Source organism: Chrysemys picta, chromosome 5 (genome assembly GCF_011386835.1).
Source record: "Chrysemys picta bellii isolate R12L10 chromosome 5, ASM1138683v2, whole genome shotgun sequence".
In the NCBI taxonomy this organism is placed as follows: Eukaryota; Metazoa; Chordata; order Testudines; family Emydidae; genus Chrysemys; species Chrysemys picta.
Genome location: NC_088795.1, coordinates 59,204,374 through 59,225,746, shown reverse-complemented (window position 1 = coordinate 59,225,746; position 21,373 = coordinate 59,204,374). Strand labels below are relative to the sequence as shown.

Here is a 21,373-nt window from a genome sequence, read left to right as displayed (position 1 = left end):
TGTGCACATGCTATGATCCTTTTAAGAAAAAATAAATGTAGCATAAACAATGTTTTTGAACTTACTTTGTCAGAAGTAAACATTTATGGCCAAGTAAGAACTCCCCCAGAATAGGCTTCTAGTAGCAGCACAAACAATGCCATTATTTTAAAATATTGAGCTTGCTAAGGAAGCCATCATCAGAAGTGTAAAGGTTTGTAAGTGTGATAAGGATGTAATCTTTGAGTATTGTCCTTTAACATGACTCAGTTGAAATTATCTTTAGGTGCAAAGATGCCAGATTCTCTGTTGCCCTGCTTTGTGTGTAGTCTTTTTTACACCAGTGCAAAGTGACTCTAAAGTGGGTGTAAAGTACTATCAAATCAGAATGGTAGTTTACAGCTACTTTGCACTCACTTTGCCTCTGTGTAAATGACAACACTAGGGTAACAGAATCAGGCCCCTGATATTTAAGAGAGGCATTTGCTTGTTAGAAAGAAAAACAGCTTTACTATGGTACCAGTAGAGATCTTCCTGAAAACTAGTTATTAAAGTTATGAAATCATTTCTATAAAATGTTTTTTAATTGGGGAAATTAACAGAAGTAATTGATTGTTTTTAAGTTGTTACCTTTCAGCATAGCATTTCTGCATATTCTAATGAAAGCCATGTGTATTCTACAAAGCCAAATGTTTTCTGATCTTGCAGAACCAAATGAGTAGTTGTGTTTTTATATATTTAAAAAGTCATCAGTAACATATGTGATGAGCTGATGTTTAAAATATTCAGCATCATACTATGTGCTAATATTTGTAGTGTAAGTTGATGTATTTCTCTATTGAATTAATAGTAGCCTGCCTTTCTTTATGTGAGATGTAAAATGATGAAATTGCTGAAACTTTGGTCTTAGACTTCTTTTATTTAACCTTGCTACAACCCCGTTCCTTATTTGTCCAACTAACTGGTTTCAAACTTCTTATTATCAGGTACTTGTCAAGCATTTGGTCTATGAGCTCATTTTTACCCTGCTTAGTTAATTAAGGTGACTGTAAACAAAAAGATGTACAATTCAAAGTCATGCAGTGTTTCACACAAGGATGGAGGTGATAATAGCTTAATTCCTGCTAGATCTTTCCTGTCTTTGCTCTGGCTACTGCAGACTGACCTTGTCCACAATCTGATGACCTGCCTATTGCACTCAGCTGTTTGGAAAGCTGCTCTGCCATAGCTAGCCCCGAGGGGGTATCTGGGAGACCATTGATCCATTGACCCATGTCAAGACTGGATTTCAAATCTGATCTACTTGGGCCTCTGACATAGCTACACACAGGTCCACTGCACATAAAAGCCAACAGAACAGCCTGTATTTTTCTGCTTGTTAAATGGCATGCAGTCTCCACTTATTAAACGGAATACCAATTTTACACTAGTTGCTTGCTATTAAATTAATTTCTTGAAGCAATTACAAATATTGATCCATTCCATTCAGAGGAGGGAATTCTCCAATTTAGCAGCATAATTTTTTCTAAATCTACCAAATTATCACCTTTTACTTGCTGTGTTTCCTAAGACTGAATGTTAATGTCCCATTTTAAAAAATGCCTTTAAAATACATCAAAGTAAAAAAAAACCCATAATTTAAATTAAATTTTAAATTAATGGAGATATCCCATCTCCTAGAACTGGAAGGGACCTTGAAAGGTCATCGAGTCCAGCCCCCTGCCTTCACGAGCAGGACCAACTACTGATTTTGCCCCTGATCCCCAAGTGGCCCCCGCAAGGATTGAACTCACAACCCTGGGTTTAGCAGGCCAATGCTCAAACCACTGAGCTATCCCAATTTCTACATAAGCATTTTCTAAATAAATTTAATGTTTGGATCGCCCAGTTAAAATTACAAAAATCTGGAAATAAAAAAAGTTATGGTTCTAATAGCAACATTAACTAGACCACATTGTATACATCCTACATATTATGTGGTAAATATATATTACAGAATAGACTGCAATATATTAAGTTACACGTTTAATTAAAAAGGGAAAATATATATTACATATATGCAGTAGGTTTGCAGTGTTGTTGTAGCCATGTTACTCCCAGGATATTGGAGAGACAAAGTGGGTGAGGTAATATTTTTTACTGGAGTAAACTCTAACATTTGCAATAAGGTAATTATACTATTGAAACTTTACTTTTCCTGAAATTATGTGTTTGACTGGGCCCTTAATGTTCCATTGTCTGCTTTAAATTTCCGTTGTTGTTTTTTTAAAAAAGAAGTGCCTCTTAATATTTAAATTATTCCAATTAAGCTTAGAAATTCAAACTTCATTAGCTGTGTGTGCATGATTGTTTTTCTGAAAAATTCCTGCTGTTGTAACCGCTGTTGCAGCTCTGCTAGTGAGAGCTTTAGTATAGACAGGCCACTGCTGTGTTAATCACTGGGTCCTAATCTCACTCAGCGCAGATATAGACAATGATAAAACTTCTAGTTCCAATCTTGTAACAAGCTCCATGCAGGTAGACCCCTTCACTCCCACGGGAGACCCTTTGACTTCAGTGGTGCTCCACATGGGTGCAGGGGTCTGCCTGCATGGAGGGCATTGCAGGATCTGTCTTGAAAGTTCCAGATGTTGCCGCCACCACCAGTTGAGTTGTACTGGAGTGGTGGAATACTTAACAACAATGGACTTTTTGACTTGTCACCTTTGGTTGGTTGGAGACTGTTTTTTGCAGGACTGAGGCTTTTGAAATGGAAAAAAAAATAGAGGGCCTGATTCACAACTTCATTACTCTAGTTTTAATCTGGTATAACTCCATAGATTTCCAACTTCACAGAAAATTTACTTTTGAGCAAGGACCAAACATGGATAATTTCAGCCCAAATGGTGAATGCTTCAGACAGTATGTGTGAGTGAATGGGATTATTACCCAGGCTACGATTCTGTCACAGAGGTCACCGATTCCGTGACTTTCTTGGACTTCTTTTGGGGCAGGGCTGGAGCAGCTGTCAACCTCAGAGCGGTTGCTGCCGGAATAGCTGGCCAGCGGCCAGCCCCAGGGCTGCCGCCAGAGCAGCAGTCAGTGTTGGTTCAGCCCCTCTGGGGCTGGAGGAGTAGTAGTCAGCCCCTGTTGCAGGAGCAGCTGGTGGGGCTGGAGCAGCTGCAAGCCCCAGCAGCACTCTTTGTCCCCCGTCTGCCTCCTCCCCAGGGAATTTTTTAGTAAAAGTCAGGTACAGGTCGCAGGCTTCCATGAATTTTTGTTTATTGCCCGCGATCTGTCCATGACTTTTACTAAAAAAATACCCATGACAGAATCGTAGCCTTAATTATTACTAACTGTTTTGCAACATTATAACAATTATAGCAGGTGCTGCTTGTGTGCAGTGTTATGATTACCCTTTGTACACGTAGTAGTTATTCTTTTAAACGTGGGGATTGGTGTGAAACTTGAAAGGAGCAGTTTTGCCTCAGGTTTCAGCCAAAATTTGTTTGCACCATGAGGTCTTAATTTGTTCCTCACGTAAATGGTTTTAAAAGATTGTCTATGAATATTTGTCAGATAAACCTGTAACCAAAAACACTTTACATATGTTTTTTAATCAACAAAATATATTGTGAAATATTTCCTGAAAAATGCTCCCTTCCATTGTGTTAAGAGTATGATCAGGGCTTTCCAAAATCCGAAGAGGCTTTAAATGTTTGTGAAGTAATGAGAGAGGATTTCTACCTGTGAGTGTTTAATGTTCCTCTTATTGCACTCTGCCCTCCTCCCCCATCATTAATGCTTTAAGTAACTGTGTTGTATGTTAGAATTTATAACATGATATTGTTTTTCCTTTGCATACAGGAGCTGATTCCTGAATTTTATTATCTCCCAGAGATGTTTGTCAACCTCAACAATTACAATCTTGGTGTGATGGATGATGGAACAGTGGTATCTGATGTTGAACTTCCACCATGGGCCAAAACCCCAGAAGAATTTGTTCGCATAAACAGGCTGGTAAGATGGCTATCATCTTTTGTCAGTTGAGGGCCAGTTCTTGCAACTTCTCTACTAAAATAGCTTATGACCATTTGTCCTTGTCTTCTTGTATAGCTAGAATTTACATTAAACTATTACTGAAAATGATAATCTGATGCAATCTAAGGGAGTAAAGGTTTCTTACAAAGTGGGGGCGGGGGAGGCTTGTCCCCTCACTCTTTTTGCTTTAAACTTTCTTTGTACATTGTAAAGAAAAGTATTTGCGTGGGGGGATATTGTAAAGAAAAAGTAGAATAGGGAGCGCTACATAATTCTTTTTTATATTCAGATCTTGCCTACCTTAAAAAGACTCGATGATTGAAGGACTAATTAAATTATCCTATCACAAGAGACTGAAAATTGATTGATTTTCAGTCAGCCAGGCTGTTTAAAATGTATATTTTTATTTGCATCCGAAGAAGTGGGCTGTAGTCCACGAAAGCTTATGCTCTAATAAATTTGTTAGTCTCTAAGGTGCCACAAGTACTCCTGTTCTTCTTTTTGCGGATACAGACTAACACGGCTGCTACTCTGAAACCTATTTTTATTTGCTTTTTTTAAACACTTATTTAACTCCAGTGTCTAATGAACATTTGGGAGAAGTGGTGTCTTTCTTAAAGTGTCAGTGTCCCCATCCCTTCCATTAAGGGAGTATTTTTCAGACATATGAAAGCTGAGCTGCCATTCAGAAAAATAAAAACAATCACCCCCCTCACCCTCTTGTAATTGTGCCATGTGGTTTTAAAGGCCTACGCATCTTAATTTATACATCATCTATGTCCCACCTCTTCCCCCTCATCCCTCCTAAATGTTGGGATGTCCTGGTGTTGGTCTTCAGAATATAGCATTTCCTCTCTTTCTTTTATGCTTGGAACAGTGAAATAAGGAACTGGGCTATTTTGAAAGTAATATCATTGTCATCTGAGTTAGCGTCCACTGAAATGAATGGGACAGTTCACACCTCAGAGCTATTGTTTCAGGCTTTCTGTAGATTCAAAGGTCTCTCCATCAGTGACACTCAGGACATACTTTCTTGCTAACCATAACTTATAGAGACTTTTAAAAAAATTAAAGCTGAGAATCGAGGTAACAATTGATAGTCTGTCCATGACCCACTCAGCTACTCCTTTGCAACCCTTATAGAAAATATTTAATTAAGATATGAAATCCCTCTGTACACTTCAGAGATGCTAAAATGTCTTCCAAGAAGACCAGGAAACACCAGACTTGACCTTCCTAAAAATTCTTAGGTTTAAAAAACAAACAAACCAGAAAGAATACATTTATTCTGTTGAGGGAAAAACTTAAAACCTTTTTCTCACGAAGAAGCAAAAAAGGGCATATACATAATTAAAAACATCTTTTACAGGTCGTTTTAAAGCTTTTTACTCCATTGCAAAAGAACTTACTCAACAGAGGTTCCTCTCTTTAGCAATTGGTAATTAACTGTCATTTTACTAGTAATGCTGTCATGACCTTTGGAAATACTATTGAGTGTAGGCTTGGGTCTGTGTATATTAGGGTCATGGAAATCAGAAATATTAATACTTGAAATAGTTATAGGACAAGCTATAAAGATTTTAAATTATAAAGTATTCTAGAACAATTCGGGTGTATATTGTTTTAAGGGAGAGTACATGTGAAATTGATCCAAATTAAGATTAAAACATGCACAGACTTCAGATAGCAAGGTTCGAGTGCAACTTTGGGTGTTACAGGGCTTGATGAAGTTTGATGTATTATGAATATGATATTCAAACTCTTCGAGTTCAACATGCGTTCATGATTCAACACCATTCTAAGAACAGAAAACACCACTGCAGACTTGTTCAATGTAATTTAGCATCTTGATTTGCTTACAACAGTATTTTTTATCCTTGCATATACTATGTCCATCTTTCTGTCATTGTCCACACTAGGAAAGTTAGGGCCATCAGTGGAGGCTGTAGTAGCAACAGGTGTTTTTACCACCCCATAATCTAATCATGCACAATAGAAGCTGTCTCTCCACTGGCAAAATTAAGAACCACAATCCAACACTCCAGCTGCACTTGTGGCAACAGATCTGCCTCGTCCACCACTAATAGGATTGCACCAGTGATAATTATAAATCTTAATTTTCCTACTGGGGACATAAACAATGCTCCTCAACATTCCAGTACCCACTCTTTCTTTTTCTCTTCCTTTCTGACCCCAGCGTCCATTTTTTCTCTCTGCCTTCAGGACTGACTTTTCCTCCCTCTCTCATTTCCCAAGGCCTTTGCTAATAATCTCTGCCTTTTTGCAGCTCTACTTGATATCTCTCCCTTGTGCTATATTTTCAGATGAAATGCCTGATCAGTGGGAAGCAGATGCTTTTTAATTATTACTGTTAAATTCTTGGGCACTAAATGTAGTATCCCCTTAGAGCTATATCTTATATAGTAATACACTCAGTTTGTATTCTAATCTTTTTCTTTATCTACTTAGGATCCATATAGTAAGTGCTGCTTTATTTTGGTACTCTCTGAAAGATCATTTCAGAAAAAAGAACTAGAGTGAAAACCATGTTTCTTCTTATGTAACTAACTGTAACATTAGTTGCATTATATGCAGTAACATTATTTTAGGTCTGAAAGGGGCAGCACTTTTCTAACCTTGGATCATTTGCACTTTCAAATTTTAATTTACTTTAACTCACAGTTTAAATATTTTTCAGATCTTAAAAAATTACTTAAATATGTTCTTACAACTCTAGATTATTGTTCAGATGTAAATATCTAATTTTTGTTTCTCACTTGGTTTAGTTTTCAAGTAAATGTTCATTAATGAAAGTGACTTATTAAAGTTATTTAGTTTAGAAAGGTTTTATGTTCGTTATTATGCTGTCCATCTTAATATCTGGCATGTAGGTAAAACTTGCAGTATTAATAATGCATTTATTAATAATGAAGGTTTTCATTCCACTTTTTTGTCCTAAAATAGTTTTCATCAATAGAGAAAATGCAAAATAATTATTAAAAATAAAAATGTTTTGCTTAATAAATTTTTTTTACCTGAAGGTATAATTTTGAAAGTATTTTATAATTTGATGCAGTAGAGCATTTTTGGTGGCATAAACTCATTTTGGGTAGGGAGAAAATAGGAACTTGAAAAGCGGCACCATATAAAATGTCTTTGTTCAGAGCTTTGCTTTTGATAATAGCCCTTCTGGCCATACCACAAATCCCTGCTAATATTAGTGTAATTCTTTAACAAAGAAAGTTTTGAACAGCCCTGCAGTGTTAAATTAAAGCCTTTAACTAACTAGTTAACAAACTAGTTTAAGCTGGGTGTGTATAACAAGTAAATTTATTCTGCCAGTAAGGCTTGGTTCCATTGTGAATATTTTTATGGGCAGTGCCATTAGTGATCTCCTGTTTTACAATTGAATAAAAACCATCAAATTTTATGCAAAAATACTAATATTAATTTTCTTTTTCATATTTGTGGGGTTAGCATAATGAACAAAATGACGAATAAGTATATTTACTAGCAGTCACCTGAAAGTCAGTGCCTCAGAAATATTATTAAAAACAGTTGTTACAATACAGCACTGATTCATTTAATATTTCCTTACAACTTCCTGTATCAGACTACATTATGATTATAAAAAGTGCTCTTTTTTGTAAACTATCACACACAGATTTTTTCCTCTTGCATTTCCGTTTACCTTTTCAAGACCACAGATTTTATGCAATGATTGGAGCTCATGAAATGCATACTGCTTTGATCTGTGACCTTTTTGTGGTGCTAATCAGGTTCCTGATATCATTATACCTTGCTCATTAATCATATTTCCTGCAGCCCGTCAGCCAGCCAGACAGCCCAGGCCCCTGTTTTCAGCCCTGTGTTGGCAGGTTTCTGCTTTTCCAGATTATTACAGTGTGATACTTTGGCTTCTCATAAGCAGACCCACATCAAGCTGTGTGCTACAATTAAAGTCAGATGGTCCTCAGGTTGAACAGGGATATAGTGTTGCAGCTGTCTGTCTTCCTGGAACAGACCAGTACGAGGAACAGATGATATGTAGGTCAGTGCATAATAACAGATTGTACACTACTGGGTCAAAGCAGGGGTTCAGAACATTAATTGACTGACAAACTTATTTAAAACTGATTCCCAACCTGTTTTTAAAAACAGTATATAGGATGTATTTTAAATAGAGTAGATTGCATATCTGGCTGTCTTTTGTGTGTATTGGTGGGAGAAAGAGGAGAATGGTGGATGGATAATACTACATTTTGATTGATGCCGTGTCATACAGTCAGCTAAATGAGTCTAATAATGTAATATAAACTATATTTTAGAATTGTAAAATACAGTTTTTACTTGCAAATTTATTTCCTCTTCATATCTTGTATAGTTTGACAAGAGAAAGCATGAATCAATATTTTTTTGGTAAAGAAGACTTTATTTGATCAAAGTAATAGTCTTTCATCAAGCTGTAAAATAAATTATTTTTGTTCAGTCTTCTCCCCCCATAGATGGAATACAAATGTATTTGGCCAGTATTTTTCAGGGGTTTTAGATCATTTATTGAATTTAACAGTGTTTTAAATGTGTTCTAGTTTTCCTTGATCCTGTGGAGTAGTCACAATTTTGTGTCTGACAACAGTGTGCTACTATTGTAATATTATATCACATCAGAAATTCAGAATTATGACTTCATTGATGCACCATAGATGTGTTAGATGAGCTGTGAAGCATCAGGGCCAAAAAAAATTAGGAGACTGTAAGAGGCCCCGGACTCACCCCTGCGGCGCCTCCTGCTGGTCGTCCAGGGAATTAGCTCACCAGCCTCTGGAGCGCCCTCTGCAGGGCGGTGATCCGCCTTTCCTTTTCTCTGGCCCCCGTGTCCCTCCCAGGACCCCGGTGCCCCTTGCTCTGGGTGCTGCCCCCTGGCAATACCCATACATATGCTAGGTCTCCCCTCCCAGGGGAAACCCCACCTCACCTCAGGATAAGGCCACTGCCAGTCACCAGCTAGCCCCCACTCTGGGGCAGACTGCAGTATAGGCCACTCATCATCGGCAAGGTTGGGTTTGGACCTGCTGGCTTGGCCTAGCCCTGGGCTGCCCTCTGCAACCCCCAGTACCCCTTGGCCTATTACCAGGACGCAGCCTGGGGCTATCCAGGCTGGAGCTCCCCAGCCCTGCTCCACTCAGGTACCCTGTCTAGCTCCCTGCAGCCAGGCCCTTCTCTCTCTGAAGGCAGAGAGAGACTCTTGAGCTCCTGGCTCCCAGCCTTCTTATACAGGCCAGCTGGCGCCTGATTGGGGCATGGCCCAGCTGTGGCTACTTCCCCAATCAGCCCAGTAGCTTTTCCCTTTGCCCCAGCCCTCTGCCAGGGCTGTTTTAAACCCCTCAGGCAGGAGCGGGGTAGCCACCCCGCTACAAGACACATCTGAAAGTTAAATGGACTTCAGTTTTAATCAGACATCATTCAAAGTTGTCCCCAGTACTTAAGTCCCTCTGTAAAGCTAAAAGAGTAATCATTAGTAAAGTTATGAACCTAATGTGTACTGTGCAAAATATTATTCAAATATTCAAACTAATTCAAAGCTTGTTGCATATCCTTAGGAATAAAATACTTATAATAGTTAATCAAACATTAGCAGTACTTAAAGCCATACATTAGCATCTAAAATATTTGAAAATGTTTTCTTCAAGGTGGGTGAGGTAATATCTTTTATTAAACCAACTTCTATTGGTGAGAGAGAGAAGCTTTTGAGCTTCATAGAGCTCGTCTTCAGGTCTAAAAAAGGTAACCAGTGTCACAGTTAAATACAAGATGGGACAGATTATTAAGCATGAGGTTTTGCATTTGTTGTCCTGGCAAAACCTGCAGACATATTTCTACTGCTACAATGATCAACACTCCCACAACACACTTTCAAAATATATGGATTCTACACATTCCTATCACAATAAATCATCCAGTGCATCAATGTCCCAAGAACAACTATGTGGGTGAAACCAGATAATCACTACGATCTAGAATGAACTCACACAGAAAAATGATAAAAGACAAAAATAGCCTGTCACTTGTGGCAAAGGAGGGGTTCTCTCATCAGCATAGGTATTCCATCTCTGCAGGAGAAAGTAGCTAGGTCGATGGAAGAATTTTTCTGTTGACCTAATGCTATCTACCTTGGAGGTTAGGTCAGTTTAACTATGCCACTCAAGGATATGTTTTTTTTCACATCCCTGAACAGCATAGCTGGGTCAGCCTAACTTTTAGTGTAGACCTGTCCTAAAAAATCATGATCTCAACAGACACACTGGTTTTATAGCTCATTATAACCATTTGTAACATACTAACCCTCCTTTGTCCTATGACTGCAGAGCTGTTAATTGCCCACTTCATTTTAATTGGTTCCCTGCAACATGTGTTAACCCCTTATGCTTAATCAGTCCCACCTTGTATTTAGCTGACACTCTGGTTACCTCTTTTAGCCTGAAGAAGAGCCCCGTGAGGTTCAAAAGCTTGTCTGAGGTTATGTCTACACTATGGGATTAATTCGAATTTTGGAAACAGATTGTATAAGTCGGATGTATGCGGCCACACTAAGCACATTAATTCGGCGGTGTGTGTCCATGTACCGGGCTAGCGTCGATTTCCAGAGCGTTGCACTGTGGGTAGTTATCCCATAGCTATCCCATAGTTCCCGCAGTCTCCCCCGCCCATTGGAATTCTGGGTAGAGATCCCAGTGCCTGATGGGGCAAAAAACATTGTCGCAGGTGGTTCTGGGTACATCCTCCCCTCTCCCTCCATGAAAGCAACGGCAGACAACCGTTTCGCGCCTTTTTTCCTGGGTGAACACTGCAGACTACATACCATGGCAAGCATGGAGCCCGCTCAGCTCAAAACAGCAGTCATGAACATTGTAAACACCTCGCGCATTCTCATGCAGTGTATGCTGAATCAGGACCAGAAAAACGAAGCGAGGAGGCGACGGCAGCGCAGCGACAACAGTGATATGGACATGGACACAGAATTCTTTCAAACTGCGGGCCCCGGTGCTTTGGAGATCATGTTGTTAATGGGGCAGGTTCTATCCGTGGAACGCCGATTCTGGGCCCGGGAAACAAGCACAGACTGGTGGGACCGCATAGTGTTGCAGGTGTGGGACGATTCCCAGTGGCTGCATGTGTAAGGGCATTTTCATGGAACTTTGTGACTTGCTTTCCCCTGCCCTGAAGCGCCAGAATACCAAGATGAGAGCAGCCCTCACAGTTGAGAAGTGGGTGGTGATAGCCCTGTGGAAGCTTGCAACACCAGACAATTACCGGTCAGTCGGGAATCAGTTTGGAGTGGGCAAATCTACTGTGGAGGCTGCTGTGATGCAAGTAGCCAAAGCAATCTCACCAATGGGGATATTGGTTTGGCTGAGGTCTGACCGAGTCAGTAATGATCACCAGTGACCTTTTAAACGGCCAAATGCATATTCTACCACCATTCTGCCCTTGCTCAGCCTGTAGTTGAACAGCTCCTGACTCCTGTCCAGGCTGCCTGTGTATGGCTTCATGAGCCATGGCATTAAGGGGTAAGCTGGATCCCCAAGAATAACTATTGGCATTTCAACATCCCCAACGGTTATTTTCTGGTCCGGGAAGTAAGTCCCTTGCTGCAGCCTTTTAAACAGAGTAGTGTTCCTGAAGACGCGAGCGTCATGAACCCTTTCTGGCCAGCCCACGTTGATGTTGGTGAAACGTCCCTTGTGATCCACAAGTGCTTGCAGCACCATTGAAAAGTACCCCTTGTGGTTTATGTACTGGGTACCCTGGTGCTCCGGTGCCAAGATAAGGATATGGGTTCCATCTATTGCCCCACCACAGCTAGGGAATCCCATTGCCCACTCCAAATTGATTACCGACTGACTGGTAGCTGTCTGGCGTTGCAAGCTTCCACAGGGCTATTGCCACCGGCTTCTCAACTGTGAGGGCTGCTCTCATCTTGGTATTCTGGCGCTTCAGGTCAGGGGAAAGCAAGTCACAAAGTTCCAAGAAAGTGCCCTTACGCATGCGAAATTTTTGTAGCCACTGGGAAACGTCCCACACCTGCAACACTATGCGGTCCCACTGTGCTTGTTTCCCGGGCCTAGAATCGGCGTTCCACGGCTATAACCTGCCCCATTAACAGCATGATCTCCAAAGCACTGGATCCCACGGTTTGATAGAATTCCATGTCCATATCCTAATCACTCTCGCCGCTGCGCTACTGTAGCCTACTCCTCGCCGCCTGGTTTTGCAGGTTCTGGTTCAGCATAAACTGCACGATAACGCGTGAGGTGTTTACAATATCATGACTGCTGTCTTGAGCTGAGCTGGCTCCATGCTTGCCGTGATATGGCATCTGCATTATTCACCCAGGAAAAAGGCATGAAACGGTTGTCTGCCGTTGCTTCCCTGGAGAGGGGGGAGGATATACCCAGAACCACCCGCGACAATGTTTTTAGCCCCATCAGGCATTGGGATCTCAACCCAGAATTCCAATGGGTGGAGGAGACTGCGGGAACTATGCGATAGCTATAGGATAGCTACCCACAGTGCAGTGCTCCAGAAATCGATGCTAGCCCCGGTACATGGACGCACACCACCGAATTAATGTGCTTAGTGTGGCCGCATACATTCGACTTTATACAATCTGTTTCCAAAATTCGAATTATATAAATTCGGATTAATCCCGTAGTGTAGACATACCCATAGACCGGAAGATTTTTACTAGCAGTGTCTGTTTGTCTGCACCTGAGCCCTTCTCCTTGCCCTCCAAACTGAGGGTATTAGGGTTTGGACAGACAGCCTCTCTAGTTCCTTTCTATTGCTGCGTAGTCTGAAATGGAACCTCTCAGGTCCACAGAGTTGCTCTTCGGTGTTTTCTGTAAATATAGTTGTTATTAGATAGCTTTTATAGTGTTAGTTCTTAAAGTTTCAGTATCTAGTTAGTTAGTTAGTTAAAATTTGGGATTCCCCTTCCTAACCACATACCTCTCTTCTTCTCTACTTGAGTGGTGACAGATATATGACTCCAGAGGACCTTATCATCCCTCTGGATCCAGAGTGCCCCATTTTATAGGACTCTGGCCTTACTAGGGAGACCCAAAATCATCAGTACAGGGTTGGTACAGCAGAGGAAACCATTCTCCTATCCCTTCCACCAGCTGTGATTCAACATCCACAATGAATCAAATGAAGTAAAAATCTTAAATGAATCCACATGTTCCATAGAATCTCTATGGATAGTAATTCCATGGTCTAATAAGAATGTAACACTAGGGATCTATTATCTGTTACACTGGTCTACAATTTTTGATAAGTCGTCTGCTTCAGAGATAAAATGTGCTATTTATTATGTATTTTGATGTGCTGAATTCAAATATGACAATTAAAACAACTGATTGGCTACTATTCCTAAGATATTTAAGTTTTTACATTTTATGTCTATGTATATTGTGTAGATAGTAGAGTTTTAATCATAAATTGTAAACCTAGGTCTTTTCATGTGTTTATGGTTGCTTTACATGATAATATTTCACCTGTCCTGTTTATGTAACAGTTTAAAAATCAGCAAAAGGGTTATATAAATAAAATTGATTATGAAACAAAAGGCAAAAAACTATTCTGTACATAGTTTAGTCCTATTCAGTGTCTACTCGGCGCTTCTTGGCTCGTCTCGTCTTCATTAAATGGAGCATCTCTTGTCACTGTCCAGCAATAGTCTGCAAGCATTGATGGGCTCCATTTGCCCTGATAGCGTTTCTCCATTGTTGCAATGTCCTGGTGAAATCGCTCACCATGCTCGTCGCTCACTGCTCCACAGTTCGGTGGAAAAAAATCTAGATGAGAGTGCAAAAAATGTATCTTTAGTGACATGTTGCAACCAAGGCTTTTGTATGCCTTGAGGAGGTTTTCCACCAACAACCTGTAGTTGTCTGCCTGGTTGTTTCCGAGAAAATTTATTGCCACTAACTGGAAGGCTTTCCATGCCGTCTTTTCCTTGCCACGCAGTGCATGGTCAAATGCATCATCTCGAAGAAGTTCACGAATCTGAGGACCAACAAAGACACCTTCCTTTATCTTAGCTTGACTTAACCTTGGAAATTTTCCACGGAGGTACTTGAAAGTTGCTTGTGTTTTGTCAATGGCCTTGACAAAGTGCTTCATCAGACCCAGCTTGATGTGTAAGGGAGGTAACAAAATCTTCCTTGATTCAACAAGTGGTGGATGCTGAACACTTTTTCTCCCAGGCTCCAATGACTGTCGGAGCGGCCAATCTTTCTTGCTGTAGTGGGAATTTCTTGCACGACTATCCCTTTCGCAGAGAAAACAGCAGTACTTTGTGTATCCAGTCTGCAGACCAAGCAAGAGAGCAACAACCTTCAAATCGCCACAAAGCTGCCACTGATGTTGGTCATAGTTTATGCACCTCAAAAGTTGTTTCATGTTGTCATAGGTTTCCTTCATATGGACTGCATGACCAACTGGAATTGATGGCAAAACATTGCCATTATGCAGTAAAACAGATTTAAGACTCGTCTTCGATGAATCAATGAACAGTCTCCACTCATCTGGATCGTGAACGATGTTGAGGGGTGCCATCACGCCATCAATGTTGTTGCAGGGTACAAGATCACCTTCCATGTAGAAGAATGGGACAAGATCCTTTTGACGGTCACGGAACATGGAAACCCTAACATCACCTGCCAGGAGATTCCACTGCTGTAGTCTGTAGCCCAACAGCTCTGCCTTACTCTTGGGTAGTTCCAAATCCCTGACAAGGTCATTCAGTTCACCTTGTGTTATGAGGTGTGGTTCAGAGGAGGAGGATGGGAGAAAATGTGGGTCCTGTGACATTGATGGTTCAGGACCAGAAGTTTCATGCTCTTCCTCGTCTGACTCAAGTGAGAATGATTCTGGTGCATCAGGAACCGGCAGTCCTTCTCCGTGGGGTACTGGGCGTATAGCTGATGGAATGTTTGGATAATGCACAGTCCACTTTTTCTTCTTTGACACACCTTTCCCAACTGGAGGCACCATGCAGAAGTAACAATTGCTGGTATGATCTGTTGGCTCTCTCCATATCATTGGCACTGCAAAAGGCATAGATTTCCTTTTCTTGTTCAACCACTGGCGAAGATTTGTTGCACAAGTGTTGCAGCATATGTGTGGGGCCCACCTCTTGTCCTGATCTCCAATTTTGCAGCCAAAATAAAGGTGATAGGCTTTCTTAACCATAGTGGTTATACTGCGCTTTTCTGATGCAAAAGTCACTTCACCACAAACATAGCAGAAGTTATCTGCACTGTTCACACAAGTACGAGGCATCTCTGCTCACTTTGGCTAAACAGAAATGTGTCCCTTTGCAAAATCAAACACTGACAAATAAGAGAGCACGACACTGTATGATTTCTAGAGCTGATATAGGGCAATTTGTTCAGCAGAGTGATGTAAGCTTCGTTGTGACTGCATCATCCATGACTTCTAGGAATAACATGATGCAATTCATATTATGTATGACGCAATACCAGCTTCAGATTGCATCATTCATTGTTTTGCCTAAAAAGCAAGTACTGTCCAAACCCAGTAATAGATTTATTCATAGATCCAGTCAAAGATGTATTTTAGTCATTTCTGGTTTAAATTGAGATCCCTTCCCTTTATAACTCACTTATCCTCCGCCATTCCCAAGTCAAGGGTCGTATATACTGACCCAATAGCATATCTTGAAAACTAGAGCCAATCAACAATTTTAAGCATCATTTTCGTTCTCACTGACCCAGAATTAGTAAAGTTTGACTACATTTATTTCAGAAGCATTTTGGCTGTAGAGCAGTGTTATCGACCACCTGACCAGGACAGTGATAGTGACTATGAAATGCTAAGGGAGATTAGAGAGGCTATCAAAATAAAGAACTCAGTAATAGTGGGGGATTTCAATTATCCCCATATTGACTGGGTACATGTCACCTGAGGACGAAATGCAGAGACAAAATTTCTCACTACTTTAAATGACTGGTTCTTGGAGCAGCCGGTACAGGGATCCACAAGGGGAGAGGCAATTCTCGATTTAATCCTGCGTGGAGCGCAGGATCTGGTCCAAGAGGTAACTATAACAAGACCGTTTGGAAATAGTGACCATAATATAATCACGTTTAGCATTCCTGTGGTGGGAAGAACATCTCAGCAGTCCAACACTGTGGCATTTAATTTCAGAAAGGGGAACTATGCAAAAATGAGGAGGTTAGTTAAACAGAAATTAAAAGGTACAGTGACTAGAGTGAAATCCCTGCAAGCTGCATGGACACTTTTCAAAGACACCGTAATAGAGTCCCAACTTAAATGTATACCCCAAATTAGAAAACACACTAAAAGAATTAAAAAGGAGCCACCGTGGCTTAACAACCATGTAAAAGAAGCAGTGAGTGATAAAAAGGCATCTTTTAAAAAGTGGAAGTCAAATCCTAGTGAGGTAAATAGAAAGGAGCCTAAATGCTGCCAAATTAAGCGAAAAATTGTAATAAGAAAAGCCAAAAAGAAGTTTGAAGAACAGCTAGCCAAAAACTCAAAAGGTAATAACAAAATGCTTAAGTACATCAGAAGCAGGAAGCCTGCTTAACAACCAGTGGGGCCCCTGGACAATCGAGATACAAAAGGAGCACTTAAAGACGATAAAGCCATTGCAGAGAAACTAAATGAATTCTTTGCTTCAGTCTTCACGGCTGAGGATGTTAGGGAGATTCCAAACCTGAGCCGGCTTTTGTAGGTGACAAATCTGAGGAATTGTCACAGATTGAGGTGTCACTAGAGGAGGTTTTGGAATTAATTGATAAACTTAACAGTAACAAGTCACCGGGACCAGATGGCATTCACCCAAGAGTTTTGAAAGAACTCAAATGTGAAATTGCAGAACTATTAACTATGGTTTGTAACCTGTCCTTTAAAACAGCTTCTGTACCTCATGACTGGAAGATAGCTAATGTAATGCCAATATTTTAAAAGGGCTCTAGAGGTGATCCCGGCAATTACAGACCGATAAGTCTAATGTCAGTACTGGGCAAATTAGTTGAAACAATCGTCAAAAAATAAAATTGTCAGACTCATAGAAGAACACAAATTGTTGGGCAAAAGTCAACATAGTTTCTGTAAAGGGAACTCATGTCTTACTAATCTATTAGAGTTCTTCAAAGGGGTCAACAAACATGTGGACAAGGGGGATCCAGTGGACATAGTGTACTTAGATTTCCAGAAAGCCTTTGACAAGGTCCCTCACCATATTATGTTGTCATGGGATAAGAGCGAAGATCCTTTCATAGATTGAGAGCTGGTTAAAAGACAGGGATCAAAAGGTAGGAATAAATGGTAAATTTTCAGAATGGAGACGGGTAACTAGTGGTGTTCCCCAAGGGTCACTTCTAGGACCAATCCTATTCAACTTATTCATAAATGATCTGCAGAAAGGGGTAAACAGTGAGGTGGCAAAGTCTACAGATGACACTAAACTGCTCAAGATAGTTAAGACCAAAGCAGACTGTGAAGAACTTCAAAAAGATCTCACAAAACTAAGTGATTGGGCAACAAAATGGCAAATGAAATTTGATGTGGATAAATGTAAAGTAATTCACATTGGAAAAAATAACCCCAACTATACATACAATATGATGGGGGCTAATTTAGCTACAACTAATCAGGAAAGAGATCTTGGAGTCATCGTGGATAGTTCTCTGAAGACGGCCACGCAGTGTGCAGCGGCAGTCAAAAAAACAAACAGGATGTTAGGAATCATTAAAAAAGGGATAGAGAATAAGATGGAGAATATCTTATTGCCCTTATAGAAATCCATGGTACGCTCACATCTTGAATCCTCATCTCAAAAAAGATATACTGGCATTAGAAAAGGTTCAGAGAAGGGCAACTAAAATAATTAGGGGTTTGGAATGGGTCCCATATGAGGAGAGATTAAAGAGGCTAGGAGTTTTCAGCTTGGAAAAGAGGAGACCAGGGGGGATATGATAGAGGTATATAAAATCATGAGAGGTGTGGAGAAAGTGAATAAGGAAAAGTTATTTACTTGTTCCCATAATATAAGAACTAGGGTCCACCAAATGAAATTAATGGGCAGCAGGTTTAAAACAAATAAAAGGAAGTTGTTCTTCACACAGCGCACAGTCAACCTGTGGAACTCCTTGCCTGAGGAGGTTGTGAAGGCTAGGACTACAACAGGATTTAAGAGAGAACTAGATAAATTCATGGAGGTTAAGTCCATTAATGGCTATTAGCCAGGATGGGTAAGGAATGGTGTCCCTAGCCTCTGTTTGTCAGAGAGTGGAGATGGATGGCAGGACAGAGATCACTTGATCATTACCTGTTCGATTCACTCCCTCTGGGGCACCTGGTATTGGCCACTGTCAGCAGACAGGATACTGGGCTGGATTGACCTTTGGTCTGACCCAGTATGGCCGTTCTTATGTTTTTACAATACTAGTGGGACTCCCTGAAGAATTAGAGCCTCTATTTTACTCTTCAGGGGATTTGGACATTGGTGAGGGACCTCATCACAGAGACAGGATGTTAGTCCAGACTGATTTTCTAGAAACTCCTGGGCCCCCTGGTGATCTTACCAGGCAGGGTACCCTCAGGGTCAATAGTACCCTATGCCATTGGAACCACGTGAAACAATGTTTGAGCCCGTTCACATGTTTTATTGGGGGCAGTGGGATCCATACAGATGCTACATCAAATCCGTACATTCCCATCAAAAGTCACAACATCCCTCCCCTCCCAGAGAGGAACCTGAACTCCTCAGGAGACCATGGAGGAGGAGGAAGAACCAGAAGCAACAGTCCCAATGGTCCCAATAGAAATATTTTCATATCATGATGAAGCAGTGCTCTGGAGTCACTTTTTCTGCTTGACAACTACAGGCATTTTCAAGACCTGTTAAGGAGGGTTTCTGCCATACTCCAGGTCCCCCTGGAGGAAGTCCAAGAGACATGTCACAAGCTCCTTGACATTGTACAGAGCGCTGGGCCTAATAAGGTAGCACTTCCTATTAATGAAGCTATTTTGGAGCCCCGAAAACCATCTGGCACATGCCAGCAACATTTGCCCCCATTCTTAAGAGGACAGAAAACAAATACTTCATACCAGCTAAGGAAGAAGAGTTTTTGTTTTCACATCCCGCCCCAAACTGTTTAGTTTTGCAAACTGCCATTGAAAGGATAAGGCAACATCAGTCATGGGCCCTCCAGGAAAGAGACTAAACGTTTGAACATCCTCGGGAGGAAGGTCTTTACTTCAGTATAAGTAGCAGCATATTCATGTGGCTATGATGTAGCCATAGTGGTGTATAAAATGGTCTGGCATGTAGAAGTCCATTCTTTACCTCAACCAGCCTGCAATTCCAGATAGCTGATTACCAGGTGTTAATTTTGTCAGTTACTCAAAATATGCTGAATTTACAGACAGTACCCCCATCTCTCCCCCCAGGAGAATAGAGCACACTTTCAAGCTCTTATTAAGCAGAGTATGTGGTTGTCAGATCCTTCTTCCAAGTTGCAGTTGATGCAGCTGACAGGCTCCCAGTTGATGGTGACAGCTGTTGTCATGTGTTCAGAGTCTTGGCTTCATTCTTCCAGGTTGCCTAGGGAAGTGCAGTCTACAGTGGACAATTTGCCCTTTGACAGGAACAACCTCGTTTGTGGAAAAAATGGATGAGTCATTACACTTTTTGAAAGACTCAAGGGCAACCCTCTGGTCCCTGGGGATAGACTACAAACCCAGACCAGCACAACCTGTTTACCATCAGAGGGAATATTAACCACCACAAAAACAAATGATGCATCAGGGCAAATATAATGCTCTACCTCCTTCCAGCCTCCCAGTATGAAATTCTGAGAGCTGTAAATCATCCCAGATGCCATATCCTTCAACCAAGAAGCCTGATAAAAAAAAATTGGTGGCCACCTAACCTGTTTCCCCAATACTTGGCAGATGACAGCAGACAAATGGGTTCTTGACATCATCAATTCTGGCTATGTAATAGAATTAGTCTCCCCTACCCCTCCAAAACCTCTTTCCTATCCCTCTTCAGGGACTGCTCTCATGAGACGATACTCATTCAAGAGGTAAACTCCCTACGTCAACAGGAGCCATAGAGCTGGTCCCCCTCAAGATGGGGTGGGAGGAAAGGGTTTTATTCAAGCCCAATCCCAGATGTCTACACTGCAGTTTTATAGCCCCACAGCCCAAACTCCATGAGCCTGAGTCAGCTGACATGGGACAGCTGTGGGTGTTTAATTGCAGTGTAGACATATCCAAGAGAAAGAACTGATTGGTCTGTGCCACCCCTTATACATTCAGCTCAGAGCATGAGGAGGAGAAAGATGTGGCTCAATGGACACGGATACCAAAAATCTTCTAGTTTCACATGCATAGCATACATGCACATCCACAGTGGAATATAGTAGGGATCACACATGTCAAAGAACTCTGGTTACTATATAAGGTAAGTAAATTTCTCTTAATATTCTTTCCCTTTTAAAGAGCATGATAAGTTAAGGGATCACTGTACAGATTAGATCATTTACTAGGGAGGATGATTGCTCTCTCAATCTTTTTATTGAAAGTATAAAAGCAATAAGATTTTTTAAAGGATTTTTAAATGTACTCTCTTGATATCTCTCTATTATATCGTACTCCCAAATATTACCTTCTTCTTAAACCCAAGTTAAAAGATTACTTTCTGAAAAGTGTTCAACAAAACTAGGAATGTAAGTGTTTTAAGCAAAATACAACAAAATATGAATGAGTTCAGGTTAATACCTTTATGAAGCTATGCTAAGTCACAAAATTGCCTGTGCTATGTAAGATTTAATGAAATTTTGGAAGGCAATTTCCTGGGAAGTATCTCTGTCTTCTCTTGGTAGAAGAGGTTAAAGTCATAGTAGTCAGCCTCAAAATGTGAAATTGTAATCGTCATTCTCAAAAACAAAATACCATGAACAAGATTCAACAAAATTAAGTAAGTCTTAGTACATTTTTAAAAACAAACCAATAACACCTTCAGTAAAAATAATGCTAATGTAAATTAAATAAACCAGTGCTGCCTAATGATTTACTATATCGATCAATAGTCACTGTGAAGACTGCTGTTTCTGATGGAGTAGTCAATTTTTTCTCTTTTATGGACTCATCAAATGTATCTCTGTGACTGGCTTATTTTGTTCCACGTTTAATAGCATTTTCCATGAGAGTGTTCTAATGCATTTCCCTTAGTCCAGGACTATTTTCTATATAACATATTTGTGCTTTTTTTTCTTTTAAACAAAATCTTTCATTCAATATACTTGTTCTT

General features: G+C 40.6%; 1 protein-coding gene across 7 annotated transcripts in view; it reads left to right on the top strand.

The window, feature by feature from the left end:
- LRBA (LPS responsive beige-like anchor protein) overlaps positions 1–21,373 on the top strand; it is a 551,104-nt gene that overhangs the window by 421,826 nt on the left and 107,905 nt on the right. For all 7 annotated transcript variants that reach the window (XM_065597797.1, XM_065597794.1, XM_065597798.1 and 4 more), the window contains exon 47: positions 3,826–3,978. In XM_065597797.1, the coding sequence (XP_065453869.1) occupies positions 3,826–3,978 (153 nt within the window). The remainder of the gene's footprint in view (positions 1–3,825; positions 3,979–21,373) is intronic.